Source organism: Vombatus ursinus, unplaced genomic scaffold (genome assembly GCF_900497805.2).
Source record: "Vombatus ursinus unplaced genomic scaffold, bare-nosed wombat genome assembly UNPS02014171.1, whole genome shotgun sequence".
Lineage (NCBI taxonomy): Eukaryota > Metazoa > Chordata > Mammalia > Diprotodontia > Vombatidae > Vombatus > Vombatus ursinus.
This window is the reverse complement of record NW_020953949.1, coordinates 5,571,413-5,594,723: the sequence shown is the minus strand read 5'-3', so window position 1 is coordinate 5,594,723 and position 23,311 is coordinate 5,571,413. Positions and strand designations below refer to the sequence as shown.

At 41.0% G+C, this 23,311-nt stretch overlaps 1 protein-coding gene across 3 annotated transcripts; it reads right to left on the bottom strand.

The window, feature by feature from the left end:
- Nucleotides 1–9,061: 9,061 nt before the first annotated feature.
- Nucleotides 9,062–14,165, bottom strand: LOC114041251 (zinc finger protein 436-like). 3 transcript variants are annotated; one of them, XM_027859603.1, is made up of 4 exons: nucleotides 13,394–13,485; nucleotides 12,690–12,722; nucleotides 11,766–11,863; nucleotides 9,062–10,312 (listed from the first exon to the last, which is right to left on the bottom strand). In XM_027859603.1, exon 4 carries the CDS (start codon nucleotides 10,278–10,280, stop codon nucleotides 9,084–9,086), a length of 1,197 nt encoding a protein of 398 aa, XP_027715404.1. In that variant the 5' UTR covers nucleotides 10,281–10,312; nucleotides 11,766–11,863; nucleotides 12,690–12,722; nucleotides 13,394–13,485; the 3' UTR covers nucleotides 9,062–9,083. The 3 variants fall into 3 exon arrangements, with proteins under 3 accessions (XP_027715404.1, XP_027715405.1, XP_027715403.1); XM_027859604.1 differs by lacking the exons at nucleotides 12,690–12,722; nucleotides 13,394–13,485 and adding an exon at nucleotides 13,514–14,165; XM_027859602.1 differs by lacking the exon at nucleotides 12,690–12,722 and having other exon boundaries at nucleotides 13,394–13,490.
- Nucleotides 14,166–23,311: the final 9,146 nt, after the last annotated feature.

Here is a 23,311-nt window from a genome sequence, read left to right as displayed (position 1 = left end):
TTAGAGAAATTATAGAAGGCATTTTTTTGTTTAATAAGAGTAAATCAGTGTCCTTATTTGACATGTGAGTTTACAGTATCCAAGACATACAATTCCCTCTTGTGATTTCTTAAATTATGGAAGACTTTGAATTTGGTGTATCCTGGTGAGGGCTCAAAAGTGAGGAAAGTCTAGGAAGATCCTACTTCTTAAGCTCCAAATTCTAATGAGATAGTGACTGTTTTCTGCCATTCCCTTCATCAAGAAGACATGAAGTATTGCAGTGATCAAACAGTGTAGCACCTGAATCATTCCTTCTAGAAGAACAATGTGAAGAATGTGAAGTGTCTCATCGATCCTCAGGTTAGACTGGTCTCTAGTTTGATCTCGGGGTGGGGGTGGGGATGGGAGGGAAACTTGCTTAGAATCAGCCTCCTATTCATTTGATCCTCAGTCTGGCTACTTTTTTGTTTCTCTGCTTCCTCCCTGAGGTTGTTTCCTGTTGTGCTTCTTTTTCCACAAGTTTAAAAGGAGAATAATGGGAAGTGGCTTGCTATCTGGACCAAGGGAGAGGTTCCCTCCAAACAAGGTAAAGCCAGTGGAGATGGGTCTGGAAGATATGATAGAAAAACAGTCCCAACCAGGGCTCCTGAAAACATTAATCAAGTGATAAGATGGAATAATTTTCCACATGGGGAAAACAGGCTTGGGGAAATACCAGATGGGACTATATAACTGTGCAGAAAGCTTTAACAAGAGTTTATATTTTTAGCAACTATTTGAGAACCTACACAAGTGAGAAACTTTATACGAAGTATCTGGGATCAGTGGAGTGTTCCTCATTTACAGAATCCACACACAGGAGAAACTCTTTTGGCTAAACTCCTTGAGAAGGCTGTCCACAATCAATGCTTCTGCTTCCTTTTCTTAACACTCTGCAGTCTGGCTTCCAACCTCATCATTCAACTGAAACTATTCTTTCCAGTTACCAGTGATCTCTTAATTGCCAAATTTAATGACCTTTTCTCAGTCCTCAGCCTTCTTGACCTCTCTGTAGCCTTCGACACTGTCAAAAGCCTCTTTTCCTTGGCATTCTCTTCCCTAGGTTTTTATGCCACTGCTCTCTCCTTGTTCTCCTGCCTGATCACTCTAGTTTCTTTTGCTGGATCTACATCCAGATTATCCCTGTTAACTGTGGATGTTCTCCAAGGCTCTATCCTGGGTCCCTCTTCTCTTCTCCAGCTATGCTGTCAGTTTGCTTGGTGATCTGGTCAACTCCCGTGGACTCAACTATACTTTTAATGCAGATGATCTCAAATGTATTTATCCAGTCTTAACCTCTTTCCTGACCTCCATTCTCACATCTCTCATTGCCTACTGAACTGAATTTCCACTCCACCTTACATCTGCTGCCCTGCCTGGTTCCAACTCCACCAAATAAGGTGTCCCTGTGCTGGGTACCTCTGGTGTCCTGTTCCCCGCCCCCCACTTATCTGCCCCCTTTTTTTGTATGTTGTCTTCCTTTTTACATTGTAAGCTCATTGAAGGCAGGGACTGTCTTTTTATTATATTCCCAGCATTTAGCAGAGTGCCAGACAGGTTGTAGGCACTTTATAAATGTTGATTAGATTGGATTGGATGTCCTATAGCCATCAAAAACTCAAAATGTTCAAAACTAAACTCATCTTTCCCCAAAAAGCCCTTCCCACTTTCTAACTTCCCTGTTACTGTCAAAGGTAACACCATCCTCCAGTCACCCAGGCTCCTAGCCTAGGTATCACCCTTGACTTCTCTGTACCTCTCAACACCCCTACATAATCTTTTGTCAAATCCAGATCCCATCAGTTCTGTCTTTGTTATATCTCTCACCTATGCCCCTTTCTCTCCTGACTCTGCCACAACCATGGTGCATTCCTTCATCACCTCATATCTGGACTACGATAGATTGGCCTCCCTGCTGTCAAACTGTCAGACTGATCTTCCTAAAGTGCAGTATGACTATGTGACTCTCTCTCTTCAATATACCCCAGTGATACATACCCATTAACTCTAGGACCAAAAGCCTTTCATAACCCAACTCCTTCCTACACTTTCAGTTTTCTTCCACCTTACTCACCTCAATGTACTCTGTGATCCAGGCAGTCAGGAAACATTTATTAAGCAATTATGTGCACTATGTGCCAAGTACTATGTAAAATGCTGGGGACACAAGGCAAAAGATAGTCCTACCCTTCACAATCTAATGAGGGAAACAACATGCAAATAACCATGTATAATCAGGCTACATCCAAGTTAAATTGGAAATAATTAATTGAGGGACAGCTCTGTGGTGCCTCAGATAGAGTGCAGGCCTGGAGTCAAAAAGATTTATCTTCCTGGGTTCAAATTAGGCTTCAGATGCTTACCAGCTGTGTGACCCTGTTTGCCTCAGTTTTCTCATAGGTAAAATGAGCTGGAGAAGGAAATGACAAATCACTCCAGTGTCTTTGCCAAGAAAACCGCAAATGGGGTCATGAAGTCTTGTGACTGAAGACTGAAAATGACGCAACAGCAACAACAGAGGGGAAGCACTGGTATTAAGAGGCATTAGGAAAGGCTTTCTGTAGAATATGGGATTCTAACTGGCACTAGAAGGAAGGAAGGGAAGCTAGGAGGCAGGAACAAGCAGGGAGAACATTCCATTCATGGATGACAGACTGTAAAAATGCCCAGAGTTGAGAGATGGAGTGGCGAGTGTAAGAAGACTTGAAAAGAAGAGGAAGCAAGTTAGGAAGGGTTTTGATTGCCAGACAGAGGATTTTATACTTAATCGTGGTGGCAATAGGGAACCACTGGAATTTATTGAGTATGATAGTGACATAGTCTGATGTGCTTTGGAAGATTCCTTTGACAGCTGAATGGAAGATGCACTAGAATGGAGAGATACTTGTGGCAGGCAGACCAACCAGCAGGCTATTGCATTTGTCCAGGCATGAGGAGATGAGGGACTGAACTAGAGTGGCAGTAGTGTCAAAGGAGAGAAGGCAGCATATGGGAGAGATGTTATAAAAGTAAAATCAACTGACCTTGACAACAGATTGGCTATGGGGGAGGAGGGGTTGCAGGCCTGGGTAAGAGGATGAGAGGATGATGGTACCCATAAGAGTAATAGAAAATTTGAAAAGGTGGAGGGTTGGGGAAAAAGATAACAAATTAGGTTTGGACATGTTGAGTTAAAGATGTCTATAGGACATCTAGTTTAAGATGTTTAATAGATAGAAGACTGGAGATCAGTAGAACAGTCAGGACTGGATAAACAGATTTGAGAATCATCAGCAGAGATGATAATTAAACTCATGGGAGCTAATGAGATCACCAAGTGAAATAGAGGAAGAGGGCCCAGGACAAAGCCCTGTGGGACACCAAGTATTAGTGGGTGTGACCTAGATGAAGACCCGCAAAGTATACTGGGAAGGTACGATCAGATATAATGAGACTAGCTTCCTTACTGTTTCTCTCCAGCTGTGCATTTTCTCTGGCCATTCCCTGTGCCTGGAATTCTCTCCCTCATCTCTATCCTCCTGGCTTCCTTCAAGTCTCAGCCAAAATCCTACTTCTACAAGCAGCTTTTCCTGATTCCCCTATTAATGCTAGGGAATTCCTTCCCTCTGTTGAGTATATCTCATTTATTATGTCTGTATCTTGTTTTTACATAGTTGCTTACATTTTGTCTCTCCCCATTAGATTGTGAGCTTATTGAGATCAGGGATTAGGGTTTTTGTTTCGTTTTATCTTTCTTTGCCTCCCCAGTTCTTAGCACCATGTCTGTCATATTACTTATTGATTTGACTTAACTAAGTGTCCAGAGTGTGGGAAAAGCTTCAGGCAGAGCGCTAACCTTATTACCCATGTAGGTGAGAAGCCTTATCAATAATGACTCCTGGACAATGATAACTTTAGTCAGAGAACCCAATTTATCAGCCATCATAGAACTTGTTGGAGGAAAAGCTTTATGATTGTAGGTTATGTAGAAAGATATTTGTTGAAGGACTAGCTTCTCTTTTATCACCCCAGATAACACACATCGGGGAAAAGGTCATATGGCCATAATGAGTGTGGGGAAAAGCTGTGGGCCCACTATACACAAGAAGCCTCAGAAGTGAAAACCCTTATATGAGTCCTGATCGTGGTGAAATGTTCACCACCACCTCAGTCCTTGTTGTCCACTGGAGAATCCAGATTGGAGAGAGACTCTTACCTTGGTGACAAGTGTAGAAATGCTTTCTGTTCTCTCATGTGGCTCAACACTTCAGGAACCACAGTGGGGGTCTACAATTGCCACTTTTGCTGATAGAGCTTCTGGGAACATAGCTGTGAGAGAACAGAGTTGTATTCATACCAATAAGCTTTTTCTCTTATTCTTTGTGTGGGAAAAGCTTTGGTCAGAACTCCAATTTAGTCATCCCCTATCAAATCCACATTAGAGAGAAGCTTTTTGTATGTAAGAAATATGGGTGGGGTGTCAACCTTCTAATCTCAACTAGGACTGGTTGGAGGGAGCTTTCAGGCTCTGCTAAAGGAGGGAAATCTTTAGCAGCATATAACTCCTATTCATTTTCAGATTCATCAAGATCCACCTATAGGAAATTTCCTTCCCACCTAGAATCACCAACCTAGGCACAACCCTGCTTACTCTCTCCATACTTTTCTCCTTTGTGTTTTCAGAGATTTGCCGTCTCCCTTGAGTAGTGATAAATGAAATCAACAATCAATTTAGGTCATGAATGAGATGTAGTATGGTTTGGTGGGTCCCTATGCCATTAGCTTTTCCCATTGTCTTATAGTTTATTTTTCCATATTTGTTCTTCTTTCTTGCTGTTTCTAATATTTGTTTACCACTTACCATGTACTAGGTGTTATCTCATTGTCTCCCTTTCTTCTTCAAGAATCCGTATCATAGTAGGGATACAGATTTAGGGTGTTTGTGAAATAGGGGTTTGGGTCTGCCTCAAGAAGCTGGCAACATTTGACTGATTTTAGTAGTATAGGCTCTTTCCAATAAAGCCTTTCTATCACAGCATCATTAATATGGGTAAGCCACATCTTTTTTCTGGGCCTCAGTTTCCTTGTCTCTAAAACAAGAGAGCGAGACTAATTAATAAGGTCCCTTCCAGCTCTGTGAACCCTATGATCCTATTTAGATTGTACTTGTTTTAAGAGTATACTATCAACACCCTCATTAAATCCATGATATCAAAGCCAAGGTATAGGTGTACTGTTAAAAAAATCCGAATATCCTGAATATTAGGATGTGACAGAAGGACCTAGATTACTCTAATGCTGGGAAAACTTGGGGACAGTGTCTTGCCCGAAGACATTATAGGATTAGCCAGGCCACTCTGTCATAAACTGGTAGGGGGGAGGAGAAGAATGTAGTGTTGGATTAGATCATGGTGTTTTTTCAGGGGAACAGAGAGTTAGTTGCACCTTAGGACTAGGGTGTTAAAGGGCTTAAGGGAAGTTGTGACACCTGCTAGAAGATGGACAGGAACTGAATTCAGTATTATTGCAGGACCTTCTGAACTTAAGAGTGGTTACTTTCTAATTTGCATGTTATCTAAATAATAGGAGGTAATTAAAGAAGGAATCTTTTTATGTGCCTGAAAAACATTGACCTGTTTCTATGTGACATTTGAAATAGGCACTTTTTTGTTTGAGGAGTGGTATGGGGGTACGAGTGAATGGAAGGTTCTTCTATCTCTAAGATTCTACTAGTTTGACATTCCACTGTCATCTTTACTGTTCTCATCTTTTCTTTCCTGCCTACCCTTTTGATAAAATTTCTCTTATTTGACTAGGCATAAGTGTAATTACTACTTGAGCACTGGTACAGCCATTCCCCCTCTCTTGCAGGAAGCTGCTACACATTATGTAGTCACCTGTACACATTTTTACATATGTGATCTGCACATCTACCAGAAGACCCATATAAGTGAAAAGGCTTGTGTGCCCTGATTGTGGTGACATTTTCCCCACAGCTAATTGTCATTATACACTGTGATGTCACTTACATCTGCCCTCTCCTTCTTTATCATTCCTACTGACCTGGAGTATTGTAATTGCCTCCTACACAGTATCCTCCCTCTCTCCTTGTCCTCCTAATTTTCCTGCTGCACTATTATGACATCCCTCATATGCTCAAAATCTTCAATGCCTCCCCAATGCATAATGAAAAAGACCAAACATGGCATTCAATCATACTTCTAACTTTCCATTCATCTCACACAACTCATAACATATTTTGTGTTCCACCCAAGGTAGAGTACTTGCTTTCCCCGATTTCCTCTCTATCTACTCTCCTGTATTATAAAGTACTTGAAGATAGTTGGAAAAATTACTTAGGATACTTAATCCCATCTATCTTCCCCTATACACTGCACATTTTAAGCACTTAATAGATTTTTGAACAAAAGGGGGCTTTTTTTCTTGGATCCATTATGACATTTAAAGTTATGCTACACGTATGAGGAAAGGTGACGCAAAAATCTAAGAAGCCAGTTGTCAAGCTCCAAATGATATTTTTGCATTTGAAAAACCACCAAATTCATCTCTAGAAGGTAGGACCATGAGAAGGCCACCTGCCCTGGGAAAAAATCTGAGATAAAATTCAGGGTGATCTCTGCTTAAATCCTGAATTAAGCCCAGAGTCTTAAGCTTCTGGTCTACTTTCCTGCTGGCTACTTCCCAGTTAGTTTAGTTGTCTAGGAGACAGTGAGACAGCTCTGTGGTGGGGTCAGGATAGAGATGCATTCGAGGAGCAGCTGTTCACAGAGTTACTCACATAAGCACAGTCTACAATCTGTCTTCAAAACTGTAAGTTCCCTGAGAAGTGAGGGATTGTACCTTCCCCTTTCCTCAGTGCCAGGCACATAGTAGGCACTTAACATTTGATAAATTGAATAAAGCTTCCAATTTATATCCTAAAGTACCCAAGGTTCATTTTCTAATGGGAGTATAAGTAGTTTTGGTCTTGAGAGCCAGTAACGTGAGAAAAAGACTGTCTTAAAATGTTCCTATTTAGTTACCACCAGCTACTAGCTTATCAACCTGTTCATTTAAGTCTCATTCCTTACCTGTTTCAGTGGCTATAAAGTATTCAGGGAATTGTACTACTTGTCCTATTAACTAGAACCAATAGTCCAACCTACCTCACAGGAAACTGTGCTGATTCAGAGAGGATAATGCTTTAGTGAGTCATCAGGATTTTAAGGAGACCAAAATCCTAAGACCTATTCTGGAACTGAGTTGTATTTTTAGGGTGATTGGTCTCAGAACCAGCCTGGCCTTCTGAGAGAAATGACACCAGATTTCTTAAGACCCCTCCAACTTGGTAGTAGGGAAAAGGTACTTTCTATAACATTATATAATACCCTTGGGGGCATTCTAAGCAGGGTCAGAAGCTAGAATACCTATGCGTGGTTCTGCTTCCAGACCTGAGTACAACATAACTATTATTTCCAATCTCGGTCAATAAATCATTTAAAAAAAAAAAAACTTAAACCCACAGAGCTCTTTGTCCCTTGGGGCTAGGTAAGCCTAGAACTCGGTCTGATCCAGGAAAATGGAGCGGTCTGGAAACAGACAGGATCAGCCCTTCCTGGTATGTATTTTGGTCCTCTCCTTGCCATTTTTCACCTTTAACAACAGTTCCTGTTTTTGTTCTAGGTTGCTGAAGCCAACTTTTCATTACTCTCTAATTCTGGTCATGACATTTAGAAGAGCTTTGACTTTTCCTAATCTGAAGGATTGGTTTTTGGTCTCCCTGCCTCCCCCAGTCTCCCATGCCTGATTCCATCTCTTGACTCCATCTCCTCAAGCATGCCAACCCATTTCCACTTGAATAGTTCCCTAAACATCCACCCAGGAATGGTGACTACTATCACCACATACCTTGTAATTAATCATTTTGGAAGAGTGAGAGGGAACAGATGAGGAATGGGAGGGGACCAAAATGGAAGGCCCAAAGGAAAGTGGAGAGAAGGCACTGGATGGGACTGTGGCAGCAGGTTGGATAAAATATGCATCACCTAGTCTTTGCACATAGCTGGCCACAGAGTCTGCTTCTTGTGACTCCACTTTACAAGCCTGGTGTGACCCAACTTGTCTGTTCCTGAAGCCCCATAAATTTCTTTATCTTACTCTACCACATTTAATAGTTTGTTCAGATATTTGTTATTCTCATTTCTTTTCCTAATCTTGTAGCACTAAACTGCTATTATAATACTCTGGCATTTTTGGTTTTTGATGCTAGGTCATCAGGAAAGATGCTTTTTGCTTTTTAGAGAATAGGTAAAAAAACCTTTCTGTAAGAAGTAGGGACCACTAGAGCCTAGGGGTTAGAGTCAGAACTTCTTGTCTCAGATGAAAGGTAAATGCCCTAAGGAGAACAGGTGAGAGTTCTTTGGTTCTCTTCGCACCCTAGCTTGCTAGTAAGGCCTGGATGATGCCTTCCTTGGTAGCAAGATTAAGAATAGCCCTTCTGTCTCTTTTCAGAAGCAGCCTTCCCCAGGTCAGACTGTGGTCAGTGCATAAAACTACCTCTTTAGGAAGTAAAAGGGTCTATGTTGCCACCCCCATCTCAAGCCTGTGATGTCTTGGATAATTGGGCAATAATCCAGCCTGCTTGATCAAGACTTTTTGTCCTCAAGGAAGCGGCTCCACTGGCACCCAGGCCCTAGGGTTCCCCATGATACTCTATGCCTCCCATCTTCCTCCTGCTGATACAAGCAAAGTGGCAGCACAGCTCTATGTCCTCTCATTTCATTTTCACACAAATGAACCTGCCTTATCTTCTAGGTAAGAGAATGGAAATAGAGAGGGGAGGAAAGGATGTGGAAATAAGGCCTTATTTTTTCTATCTTCTGCCCAAAACTTCTTGAAGTTCCTGTAAACTAATGATTTGGATTCTCCCAAGTTCTCAGGTCTATCTCCCTTCCTTCAGCAATGGTTCTCCCACTTTCATTGCTGGTTCATTTAAACATAATATAGATTTTTCTTTGGCAGCACAAACATTTCCCTCAACCCTCTCCCCTTCCCTGCTGCTGCCCATTTCTTCCTACGTCTTTTTAGGATTTGCTTCCCATGTGGGTTTCATGATGCTGAATCAAGTTGGAACCAGATCTGAAGCCTTTCCCACACTGCAGGCATTTATATGGTTTGTCCCCTGTGTGGGTACCCTGATGGGTGATGAAGTTGGAGCTTCGGCTAAAGGCCTTCTCACAGTATGGGCATTTATAGGGTTTGTCTGGACTGTGGGTCTGTTGGTGCTGGAGGAGGTTAGAAGCCCGGTTGAAACTCCTTCCACAATCTGGGCATTTGTATGGTTTCTCTAATGTATGACTTCTTTGATGGGTCAGGAGGTTGGAGCTCTGGCTGAAATTGTCGCCACATTCAGGACATCGATAAGGTTTTTCCCCAGTATGAGTTTTCCGGTGGCGACTCAAGCTGGTGCTGTGCTGGAAGCTCTTTCCACATTCTAGACAACAGAAAACCCGATTGGAAGCATGGGTGCGCCGGTGATGAACCAAATTAGAGGGCCTGGCAAAGCTCTGGCCACAGTCTCCACAGGTATAAGGCTTCTCCCCAGTGTGAGTACGATGGTGTTCCGCAAGATCTGAGCTCTGCCGGAACCCTTTGCCACACTCAGCACATGTATAAGGCTTTTCACCAGTGTGGGTTCTTTGGTGTCGGATAAGACCAGAGCTCTGACTAAAGCTTTTCCCACACACAGGGCATTGATAGGGCTTCTCCCCCGTGTGAACCCTAAGATGAGTGCTGAGATTGGTAGCATCGTTGAAGCATTTTCCACACTCTGGGCAGTTGTGAGACCTTTCCCCACTGTGATCTTTCTGATGGGTGGACAGACTGGTGTAGTCTCCAAAGCTGTCCCCACACCAAGGACATTGATATAGTCTCCTTCCAGTGTGGGTTTGTTGGTGGGTCAGAAGGTTGGACTTCAGACAAAAACTTTTCCCACAGTCATCACAATGATAGGGAGTTCCGTGGGGAAAGGATGCTTGTGGAAAGGGGCTGAGGAGGAAAGGTTTCAGCTGTTTTTCCCAAGAAGTGATTTGGTTCCATCTCTTCTCCAAAATAGCCCTATCAGTCTGATCTGAGGGAACCCCTTGAGGTTCCCCAGCCTCAGGACTTTGGGAGCAGACTTTGGCTAACCCAATTGAAGGCAACGTGTAAGATTCCTCATTCCCAGGATAAGCCCCAGAGAATATCCAATCAGATCCCTTTTCTGGAAGTCCTTCTCCCATTGGAATTTCCTCTTCTTTCTTGTCTTTAGTTCCTATAGAAAGAGACAAAAGAATCTGGGCCTATTCCCTCCTTGGGCCCAATGGGAAGTAGACAGAACCGCAGATATATATAAAGTGAGATATTTGCAAGGTGTTTAGAGTGCATAGCACATAGTAGGTACTTAATAAATCCTTGTTCTCTTCTCCCTCCCCCTGTATATGAAAAGTAACTAGCTATTAATAATCTAGTCAACTTTCTTCCACCATTCCCTAATATTAATCCTCTACTTCAGAGGGTGGTCTGTGCACTGGCTTGAAATACACCCTGCTCGCTGCTTCCTCTGTCCTGAAAAAACGCTTAAGCTAGAGCCAGGAAACTGGAATTTTGTCCTGGCTTTGCTACTTGCTGGACATGTTGCCTCATCTGGACCTCCATCTCCTTCTCAGTAAAATGAGATGGTTGGACTATATCTCTAAGGTTCTGTAAAATGCTGATATTCCACAAAACACTTTGCTAATTGTTTTTTCTGTTCAGAATCCTCTCCTCTCTTCACCCTATTGATCTTTCAAGGCCCAACTTGTTGTGACTTTAAAGCAAGCCTTCAGAGGTCATCTAGTCCAGTTCCCTCATGTTACAGGTGAGGAATATGAGGGTGAGAAAGGTTAGCTGGCTTGCCCAGCATGACACTAGTAGTAAATAGGAAAGGTCAGATTCAAACCTGAGTTCTCTGACTCCCAATGCAGGGTTCTTTCCATTGTAGCAGATTGACTATTAAGTTTCACTTCTTCCACAAAAGCCTCCCACTTGAGGCTAGAGTGAACTTTCTCTCCTCTATGGCACAGTGTTTATTGCTCAAACTTCTTTTTAAGGATTTAATATTTTACTGTTTTGTTAAGCTCCTTGATGGCAGTGATTGTGGGTGACAGCCACTAGAATGTTGTATTTGGAGTTAGGAAGACCAAGGTTCAAATTACTTAAGCGTTCTCAGTCTCAAGTTATCTCATATGTAAAATGGGGATAATAAAACCTACCTCAGATTATGTGTGGCTCAAATGAGATTATATCTATAATTAACCCACTAATTATTATACGTTTCATTATATACTTACAATGGGGTCTAACAGTTCTACGTACAAAGTATTCATTCAATAATTAATTTGCTGAAGGAATAAAAAGCCATATATTGTTTATTCTTTTTTTTTTTTTTTTTTGCTAGGCAATGGGGTTAAGTGACTTGCCCAGGGTCCCACAGCTAGTATGTGTTATGTGTCTGAGGCCGGATTTGAACTCAGGTTCTCCTGACTCCAAGGCTGGTGCTCTGTCCACTTTGCCACCTAGCTGCCCCCATATATTGTTTATTCTGAGCAAATGAAGACTGGTTGTAGGTGAGATGGGAAGTTAAAGGTCATCAGAGCTGAGGAATCTCTGAGGAGGCAGAGTATGTGGCACAGGATGAGAGGTAGGAATACCCAAAGGGAACATGATGCAGGCTCTCAGAGCATCACCTGAGTGGAAACTCCTATCCACATCCCTCTTTTCAGGATTCCATGGCTTTGCTCCCTGTTCTATTCAGAAAATCAGGTCCAGTCTGGTCATTGGAAACCTGTGGGAAGAAAACAGGTAACTTCTGCAGTCCAAATCTCTTAGCAGGTGGGGTCTCCTTGCCCCAGCCCTTTTTTCACGGTTTTCTCTGATTACTGCTTCTATCAGTCTAGTACATTTAACTCTTTGTCCATTTACATACTTAAATTTGCTGCTGTTCATAGTAAAAGTAGAAACAAGCTTGGGGAAGGGGAAGACAAAGAAGAAAATGGGAGTGTCAAAGTACTTTGTATTCTTTCAGTGCAAGGCAAAGGGACAATGAACTAGGAACCAGAGTGCCTTGGATTGCTTTGGGTAGGGAGGGGCTGGGGCATAGTTAAATAATAAAAGACTAAGAAGTCATAAAACATGTCCCTGTATCAACTGAGGGTCCATTACTACCACTTTTTGTCAGTTTTATCAAAATAACATCAGCAGAAAACAAAACCAATAAGTCACCCTCAGGGAGAGCCTTCCTCTTACAAAATCTAAGTCCTTCCCTCCACTTCTTACTTTATCACATAAAGACTCACTATTTCTAGGGAGATTACTCAGTTTACATGTGGACATAGAATAAGGAGAAATTCTCTTTTGGGGATAAAATAATCTGAGTTAATTCTTGGTCCAACAGGTCGCCCAGCCCTGCTTTGTGCCCCAGCCCAAGCGACCCAGCCCTTAGAGCCAATCCTTATCCCAAAGATCTGGCTTGCCGACTTCCCTTGCCTACATTGTTCCAACATGCCAGAGGCTGTTCCTTAATAAACTTGTGAACTATATCTTGGTGTTGGTAGCTACTCAGCACTTAATACATTATATGTTTGCTTAATCAGTGTCATTCAGTTTCTTACCTTCCTGGGTATACGGGTGTTGGGTTTTGGTTTCTTTTGTTTTGTTTCAGGAGGGTGGTGGTGTTGGTGGTGAAGGGGAAAGAGTCAAGGAATGACAAAGCACAGAGATATTACCCCACCCCCCACCCCCAATGTGTTCCAGAAAAGAAGCTTCCATCAGTTTTCTTTTAAATCAGTAGTGGAAGTAGTAGTAGTGGTAACAGTGAGTGATAACACTGCATTTAGAGAGTACTTTCTCATGACAACCTTGTGAGGTAGGTAGTTCAAATCTTATTAATGAATAAACCACACTTATGTAGGGATCTAAGGTTTAGAAAGTGCTTTACATATAGTATTTTGTTTGATCCTCACGAGGTCAGTGAGGTAAGTGCTATAGATATTATTATCCCCATTTACAGATAAGGAAACTGAGGGAGTGTGTGTGGGGTGGGGGGGTGACTCCTTTGTATACAATGGCTAGGAGGAGGTAAGTGTTGAAGGCAAGATTCCAGGCCCACGGCACCTTCCACTATCGTGAGAAAGACTTCACATCCCAGATATGCCAGCAAATCACCATGTGACCTCTCAAGACCTCAGTTTCCCCAAAAGTTAAATAGGAAGAGGGAGCTGGAGACTGATCTCAGGAATATGAACGATCGTTTGGAAGGTGCTCTTCTTTTAATTCTCAGCTACAGACATATACAGAAGTGCTCAGTATTACTCACAGGGCAGGAATGAAGACTTAATGTCCGCTTCGGGCTCGGTCAACTCTGCCGAGCCAGTCATGCCTTTTCTCAGTCGAGCATGCGCAGGCCCGCCCCCAGGGAGTGCACCGACAAACATACCGTAGGGCAACCAGACGCCTCGGAACTCCAAGCGCTCCTTTCCTAAAATATGTTGAGGGCGAGTTCCCTCCAGAACCCCAGGCCTCATCCTCCATGATGTGGAGGTTTTCTCTCCTCCTCCCCTCTCGCGGTAGGTTTCATTGTTGAGGCCAGGGGCGAGTGGTCCAGAAGAATCAGAGCGAGTAACCGGAAGCCCTTGTATGGTCGTTCCCCCGTATAGAAGCATTTCCTGCCGCTCTAGGGTGATGGAGGTTGCCTTCGTTCTATGGTATCCTGTCTTGCTTTACCTTTCCAGTGACAAGTGCAGCTGCAGGAATGGATGGTTCTGGGGTATTTCTGAAATATCTGGATGGGAGGAAATTCTGGAGCTGGTTGAAGGCAGAGGAATCCATATAAAAGCACTTAACCTTTCTTTATGGAGGGGAGAGAGATTGGGTCTCCCTATGTCATCCACACTGGAAATGCAGGACCCACTCACGGGTTCAGAAGCTTTGACCTGCCCTTTCTCACCTGGGTTTTCTTCGTTCTTCCTTGGGCAGCCTGGTGGCTTCTCACTTCCAGGCGCTAGCTCAGAACTCCCAAGCTCAAGCAATCCAACAGCCTCAGCCTCCCCAGTAATAGTGAATACAGGCATGCACTGCCATGTCAGCTTTCTTTCTTTCTTTTTTTCTTTCTTTCTTTTTCTTTCTTTCTTCCTTTTTCTTCCTTCCTTCTTCCCTCCTTCCCTTCTTTCCTCTCTTCTTTCCTCCCTTCCTTCCTTCCTTGCTTCCTTCTCCCTCCTCCAATGAATCCACCGAGAGATGAGATTTCATATGCAAGGTCAGAGCTAGATCTGTAGATTTCCCATTTTTAATAATTCTGAGCAGTAATTTATATCATCCCCTGATTTCAATTCAAAATAAAATCAGTGCAGCAGTCACCTGGGGTTGTACGATATTGCCAAGAGGGAAGTAGTATAAGCATTTTTCGAACAGTGCCCTCTGGTGGCAAATGGAAATAATTCAGCTTTTTAGGAGCCTGTACCATACATACTCCATATTACATAAATCTTCAAAAATCAATCACATTTCTATATAATAAGAACAAAACACAAGAGGCAGCATCTACACAAGTGTTTTGTGTACTTTGGAAGGTTAGTCCCCAGATATTTTATGCATTTTGTAATTATTTAGAATGGGATTTCCTTTTTAGCTAGTCACTAAAGGAGAGTGCCACTTGGTGGATAGCTCAGATATTACACTCCTTTGTTGGGTAATTAATATTACGCAATGCTTTTTCTGTAAGTTTAAGGATGGCCAATTGTTTTGGACTGTTGCTATTACTGCAGTTTCCTACAAACTGGCACTTGTACTCCATAAGTGTTGTGGGAAACTGCAGTTATATGTGTGTGTGTGTGTGTGTGTGTGTATACCCACATATACACACATATACACACACATATATACGTGTATATCAGATGTTTTATAATTGCTTTGGGGATTTGAAGGTGAATCTGCTTATTAATTTTGTTGTCAGAAATCTCTCATATCTGCAAATGGCTCTGTGATTGTATCAATTGGGACATTCCAACAATGCAGATAGGAGCTAATATATGACTGCCCAACCTGTATGATTCTTGTCCATGTCCTCCCATAAATTCACCATAAGAAAGAATTCTATTCAATGTGCTAGATAGAGGCCTTCCTTAATGTCTCCTAACATCAAGAGGATGCGAATGGAGAATTCATATCCTAAGAAAGATTTTAGGGGGTTAGGCTTCCACAGAAGAATAAGAGATTGCAAGATCTTGTGGATAGTCTCTCAACCAGTCAGGAAGTATAGCAAACAACTAGCTCCTTAAGAAAGGGCCCTGGAGGCTAAACCGGTTGCAACCCCTTGGGTTCAAGGATGGGTCATCAACAGGGCAAAGGCTTTTCTCCATTGTGCTTGCTTAATAAGTTTATTAACTGACACACCCCAAGGGCAGAGATAGCTGCCACTTTTGAACATGGGACCCATGACGTGGGCAGAATTAACAGGACATGGAAGAACATGCAATGGGCTGTCCAGGAAGGGTGTAACTCAGGTGAACCAGACCAATAGTAGCCCTGATGGGTGGACTATGGATCTTACTAAGGTTTTAAAAGTTGATTCTACCACTGAACCAGTGCCCACGTGCTACTAAAGTGCTTTGTGCCCGCTTCTCTCTCGAGAAGTGTAATAAAGGCTTTCCTTCACTCACTCACTCACTGTAGTAGATTTTTGTTTCAGATTTTTCTGACACATATTATATACCTGTCATCCCTTGCTATTGCCATGTGATCAGCTCATATTCTTTAGGTAGCTAGGTGTCATAGTGGATAGAGTGCAGAGTCAGAAAGGTCCAAGTTTAAATCCTCCCCCAAATACTTAGTAGTTGTATAGCCTGGCCAAGTCATTTAACCTCTCTCAGCCTCAGTTTCCTCATCAGTAAAATGGAGATAATAATAGCACCTACTTTACAGGGTTGTTGTAGATCAAATTTTATATTTATCTATCTATACATATGTACATATCTATATATAGAATGTATTGTGTAAAGCATTATGTATTATGTATATGCACATGTAAAGCACTTCACAAATCTTTACTTTATAAATGTTATTTATTATTTTCTTTCTGTTATTAACTTTCATGATAATATCTTTTTATTCCTCTTCTATAAAGTTTCACACTGGTTACATGCTACATCACATCAAACATTTATGTCTCAATTGCATTCTTTTTTGAAATAAATTTTTATAGATATTTTCTCTTTCTCATATCACCATAGTATTCTATTTATCTCTTCCCCTCCAAGAGCCATCCCATATGACAGATAGTTTTTTTAAAAGGAAAAAAATGTCAGCACAACTGATTGATACATTAAAATGCATCAATACATTAAATGTATCGATATGTTGTAGTTACTGTGTATATTTTTTTTGGCTGTGCTTACTTTACTCTCTGTCAATTCATATAGAGCTTCCCATGCATTTCTATATTCATCACACACATAATTTCTTACCGGAGTATTCCATTATATTCATATACCACAATTTTTTTTAGCCATTCCCCGATTGATGGGCATCTACTTTGTTTCTGATTCTTAACTGTCACAAAAAGTCCTGCTAGACATAGTTTGGAGTAGAGGGGATCTTTTTCTTATTAATGGCTTCCATGGGGTATATCTCTGGTTCAAAGGGTGTGGACATTTTAGTCACTTTATTTACATAATTCCAAATTGTTTTCCAAAATGGTTCTAATACTTCACAGCTCCACCAACAATATATTAGTATGCTGATCTTCCTACAACGCTTCCAACATTGACTTGTTGGCATTTTCTGTTATTTTTGCCAATTTACAGGGTGTGAGGTGAAACCTCAGGGTTTTGATTTGTGTTTCTCTTATTATTAGTGATTTGGAGCATTTTTCATGTGGTTGTGAATACTTTTTTGAGAACTGTTTTTTTTCCATATCCTTTGACTATTTGTCTACTGGAGAATGGCTATTTGTGTGTGTGTGTGTGTGTGTATTACTTGTTTATATATCTTGGATACCAAATCCTTATTAGAGAAATTTGATACAAAGATTTTTTTCCCATTCAACCACTTTCCTTCTCACCATAGAAGAATTAATGTTGTTTGTGCAGAAGCTTTTCACTTTGAAACAAAGAAAATTATCTATTTTATCTTTTACAATTGCCTCTATCTCTTGTTTGGTTAAAAATACATCTCTTACCTATAGCTTAGCAAGGTATATGATCTGTTTCTCTTCCAATTATTTTTAATGATATGATCTTTAATATTAAGGTCATCTATCCATTCAGAATGTATTGTTGTGTGTAGTATAAAGTGTTGGTCTAAGCCTGATTTCTGCAAGACTGCTTTCTAGTTTTCCCAGCAGTTTTTTTCCCCTTAAACTAAATAAGGAGTTTTTCCCCTAGGTCACTAATGTTTTCTACTTTGTCAAAAATGGGAATATTGAATTCTATTGTTTCTGAATCTTCCTTGTCTAATCTGTTCCACAATCTCTCTATTTAGCCAACACCAGATGGTTTTGATAACTGCTGTGCTGTAATGTAATTTAAGGTCTGGAAGTGCCATTCCTTCTTTGTTCTTACTTCCTTTCATCATTTCCCTTGTTATTCTAGATGTTTTGTTTTTCCAAATGAACTTTGTTGTTATTTTATCAAGCTCTGTTAAATATCATTTTGACAATTTGATTGGTATAGTATTAAAAGTATAAATTAATTTTGTTAGAATTGTTATTTTTATTACATTGACACAACCTAGCCATGAGCATTGAATATTCCTCTAAATATTTAGGTTGTTCTTTATTTCTTTAAGGAATGCTTTGTAATTGAACCTATACAAGTCTCTTGTGTACTTTGGGAAGTTAGTCCCCTGATATTTTATGCATTTTGTAATTATTTAGAATGGGATTTCCCTTTCTATTATTGCTTCTTGTATTTTGTTATTATATAAAAATGTTATTGATTTTTGAGAATTTATTTTGTAGCCAGTAACTTTGCTGAACCTTATTAATTGTCTCAATTCTGATTTCCTTGGTTTTCATGGCCTCCTTCAAGACTCAGCTCAAATCCCACCTTCTCTGGTTTGTGTAGAAAAGGCTTGCACACTTGGGTAACATCCTGGCAGAGGATCTAGAAGATCTATTAATTGTCATGATTTTAAAAATCCATGCCAGAATATATGTAGCCCGTTCAAATTATTCTTTACTTAGATCTAGGGCTTGCTTTTTAGTGTTTTTGTTTTATTTTTAATAAAACCCTCCTCCTCTTCAGAGGCCTTTTTAGGCCTTTTCAGCTGCTAATGCCTTCTCCTCTGAGCTTGCCTTCTATCTTCTCTGTATTTATCTTGCATGTATCTAGTGATTTGCATGTTGCCTCTCCCATGAGAATGTGAACTTCTTGAGGGCAGGTTTTTGCCTTTCTTTGTATCCCCAGTGCTTAGCACAGTGCCTGGCATTTAGTAAGTACTTATTAAATGCTGCTGAATGACTGATTGCATAACTAGATCCATCTGAGATCTTGAGCCTCAGGTTAACAAAAATACCAGAGGGTTTGAGCTTCTGGGGATTTGGAGACTGGGAATTGTAAGCGAAGTGGTTGGTCCACTAGCACGGTGTTTTATGAATGTGCCTCAAGTTGGGATATATCAATTGGTGATGAAACTGAGTTCAGTCCAGCCCCTCAGGGATCAAATCATGACAGTAGTATATGATGGCACTGGCATCTCAGAACCATAAGGGATCTTAAGCCTTGGGAAACTCGAGGCAGTAGAGAGTCTGAACCAAAGCTAACTCGTAGCCATCAGAGATTCCAAGTAGATCCATCAGAGGTCCCTCAGGAAAGGTACTAGAAGTGTGGAGTTTTTAGGGAATCAAAGATCAGTTGTGTTCTTTTCTTAATGCCTTCCCCAGTGCCTTATATTTCCCCCAAAGAGCCTGCAAGCATGTCTGTGAATCACAGTTCTTGGATGGCCCCCAGTTTGTCGATACTTTGTAAGGGTCCAGACCTCCCATAGTGGGGTGAGCTTGGGGGTAATATACACCCTCAACACATAATTGTATAAAGTTTCTTTAGGCTCATGCCTGTTTTGCTGCTTACAAGGGTCTGCCCCAAACCCAGGAAACAAAAAGGAAAAAAAAGGGGAGGGGGAGGAGAAAGCTTCCTCCCCTAAAGAGAAAGAACTAAAAGGAGTTAATCAACCCCTTCCTATGGACCTGCAGTCTGTAGGTATCCTGGAAGAGCTCCCAAGATGTAATCATCGTCATCATGATAGCTAACATTTCTATAGCACCTACTATGTGCCAGGCCCTGTGCTATGCACTTTACAACAACCCTGGGAGGTAGGTGCTCTTATTAGCTCCATTTTACAGATAAGGAAACTGAGGCAAATGGAAGTTTAGTGACTTGCCCAAGGTCATAGATAGTGAGTGTCTGAGGCTAAATTTGAACTCAAGTCTTCCTGATTCCAAGACCTACACTCTCTCCACTGCTACTCCTAGCAGCCTCCTAGCTCCTCTATAAGTACAGAGCTTGGGGTAATAGAACACAGGGATACATTGATTGACTTGAGTTGTGGATCAACTGGGGATGAATCCATTGGCTTAGCTCTTTGTAGGTCAGATCCACCCTTTTGTGCTGGGACTACGAAAAGAGGTGAGAGTCTTCCTGACTTCAGGTCTACTACTCTTTTCACAGCTGCCTCTTCATTAAGCAACTACTATGTATAACAACATACATAGTATGTATCCAGTTATTAAGCAACTACCATGTATTTGTTACATGGTAGTTTTTGCTTAATAACTGTTTGTTAAACTGAAAAAAAAAAAAGAAAGAAAAAAGGAGACATGGGTGCAGAATTATTCTTTTTTTGTGGAGATCCTGAGAGAGCTGAGTACAAACTGGAGAACTCCAGTACTGCTGAATGGATCTGCCTCCTGAAGAGTCTGGAAGAAGACTGTCCAGCAATGTAGCTTCCACCATAGGAAACCTCTAACAGCAGCTTTGAAGCAGAGGCACAATGTGGCCGTATTTGCTCACTCACAAGGCCCAGAGTGTCAGATGTAGTACCAGACACAAGCCACATAGAGACAGTGGTAGAATGTCTTAAAGCCAGAGAGAATACGCATGGAAAGGGCATCCATGTACCTGAGTTGTGGGAACTCCTGTATCCCAGCTTTTGGGAGGAATGTTAAAATTCGTGGACTGATGATTTTCACATGGCCCTGAATTTTGGAATATCAGCAAAGGACTAAGCCATGATTTGAAGCAAAAAACTTAGACTTTGTCCTTCACTATTACTGTGAGTTATTTGATTGATGCAAGTCAGATGGAAAATGGGGTTGCCACCTTAACAACCCCAGTTTGTTCCCTTCTGGGAAGACAGAAAGAAGCTCAGGAAGAAAACTTAGGGACTGTTTAGTGCAAGCCCCTGATAAGTGTTAATAGATGAGATATAGGTCCTTGACTTAGAGCAGTTTGAAGGTAAGCTTTGGTATTTCCTTATATATAAGAAGGAATGTTACTCCTTCACATGGGCTTTGAAGTGTCTATTAATTTTTCCTCAACTCTATGGGTTAATGGGGTCAAAGGCCAAACTAATCAGTCCTTGGCCTTGGATCTGTAAAAGGACATTCCTATCTGCCTGTGTTCATGATAGGAAGGGAGAGACCTTCCTCTCTATCCAAGTCCAGGATGAGAGAGGGAAACTTTATTTTTTTTTATAATATTTTTTATTATTTTCCTCCAATTACATGTTAACATTTGTCTTTTTAAGTTTTGAGTTCCAAATTCTATCCCTCCTTCTCTCTCTCCCCTCCCTCCTCCCTGAAATGGTAAGCAATCTGACATAGGTTATACATGTGCAATTGTATAAAACGTTTCCATATTAGTCATTTTGTACAAGAAGACTTAAAAAAAGAAAGAAAGAAAGTGAAAAATAGTGTGCTTCAGTCTGTGCTTAGACAATATCAGTTCTTTCTCTGGAGGCAGATAGCATGTTTTATCATGAGTCCTTAGGGATTGTCTTGAATCATTGTATTGCTAAGAATAGCTAAGTCATTCACAGTTCTTCATTGTGCAATATTGCTGTTACTGTGTACAATGTTCTCCTGGTCCTGCCCACTTCCCTTTGCATCAGTTCATGTAAGTCTTTCCAGGCTTTTCTGAAATCATCCTGGTTGCCATTTCTCATAACACAATACTATTCTATCACAATAATATACTACTACTTGTTCAGCCATTCCCCAATTGATGGGCATCCCCTCTATTTCTAATTCTTAGCCACCACAAGAAGAGCTTCTGTAAATATTTTTTTTACGGGTAGGTCTTTTTCCTTTTTTTTTTATGAGAGAGGAACTTTAAATGGGTATTTAATTTATGACTTTTATTAAACAACTGAGGCATTCAGAGGCCTGATCAGTCTTGGGAATTCAAGGACAATGATTAACAAAAAGCCACTGGGGCACTAGAAAAAACAAGAATATCAAGACAGATATCCCTCATTCATGAGGAGCTCTCAAGCTAATGGGGCAGACGACATACAAACAAGGAAAGGCTGAATGATTATTTTGAAGGTATGTGGGGATTATTGTTCACATATGTATTGTGCTAGATGGTCTCTGGGGTACCTTCTAACTATGAGATTCTGTAATAACTTCCACACCATGAGGAGGCATCAAAGCATTATGTTAACAAACAGAACAGGACAGAGATTTTTAAAGGGCGGATAAGAGAAATGAGCATGGTGTCAAGAAATCCAAATGGGGAAAATGGAGATGGAGGCAGGAGGGACAGTCCCTCTGAGAAAGGGTCAGTCAACTTTTGTCTACCCAGAGTGTGGGGAGGAAGATGGCTCCTCAAGAGGCACAGTGATAGGAAGTTGGAAGTATGTGGGACCCATGGGACAGTGGTTGTGCCCTGTGGCAGCTTGCTTGGCAATTCTAAGAGGTAGTGTTTGGTGACAGCTTCTCCTAGGGAGGAAGTGTGCCATCCCTATATTGGCATCCTAGGGCAAAGCCCTGCTAGTTCCAGACTAGTTACACCTTTGCTGGGAACCAAACCTCTGTCTTTTGCAGAAGTCCCTGAAGGAGGCACTGTAGTCTAACAGAGGGGCTTTGCTCAGGGACCATTATGTACCAGATTCATTTAATCCATTTTTGGGGTTCTGCTGCTGGGACAAATAATTCCTTTTTGGTTATATTTCCCTAACCTGTATATTCCACTGGCTTTTCTTAGTCACAGGAAAGCTGCCCAGGTCCTACATCTTGTACAGTAAACCTTTAGTTCCAGATACATCAGCTTGATTTTTACCCCTATGTAAAGAATTATTGGTTGGAATTTTGAAGCCAATAAAACAGTTCAGGTTAGAGGTAGAGGAGGACCAGAGTTAGGAGAATAGTGATGAAATTAAAAGAAGTCTTGGTAGACCACATCTTGGAAAACTCCACTCCAACCTGAAAAAGTTGTTTTTGTCTTTGTGGGATAGGAATTGGGAAGTGAATAGAATGTGTCACTCTGATACACTTATCTATTGCTTTGATTTTTTTTTTACTATACTTTCTTATTTTTCTTAATAGTATTTTATTTTTTTCCAAGTATATGTAAAGATAGTTTTCAACATTAATTTTTATAAGATTTTGAGTTCCAAAATTTCTTCTCCTTCCTCCCTCCCCAAGATGGCACACAACTTGATATAGGCTATATATGTACAATCATATTAAACATATTTCCACATGAATCATGTTGTGAAAGAAGCAGAACAAAAGGGAAAAACCACGAGAAAAAAAGAAAGAGAAAATAGTATTCTTCGATCTGCATTCAGACTCCATAGTTCTTTCTCTGGATGTGGATAGCATATTCCATCTTGAGTCTTTTGGAATTGTCTTAGATCATTGTATTGCTGAGAAGAGCTAAGTATCAGAGTTAGTCATTGCACGGTGCTGCTGTTACTATGTATAATGTTCTCCTGGTTCTGCTCACTTCACTCAGCATCAGTTCATGTCTTTCCAGATTTTTCTGAAATATGCCTGCTCATTATTTCTTATAGAACAATAGTTTTACTATACTTTCACATAATCTAATTAAGTTGATCAACTAAGAAGAAAAGTTATTAGTTGGCCTCTGCTTAGACAGATGTAACCTCAGCTAGAACAATACAAGGTTCTCCCACTCCTAAGTATTTAGAAACAATAACAATAACAAATCCCAATAAATCAGTATTCCTCTTGGGCCAATGATATTTCCACCCTTGGAGGTAGGAAACAACTCTA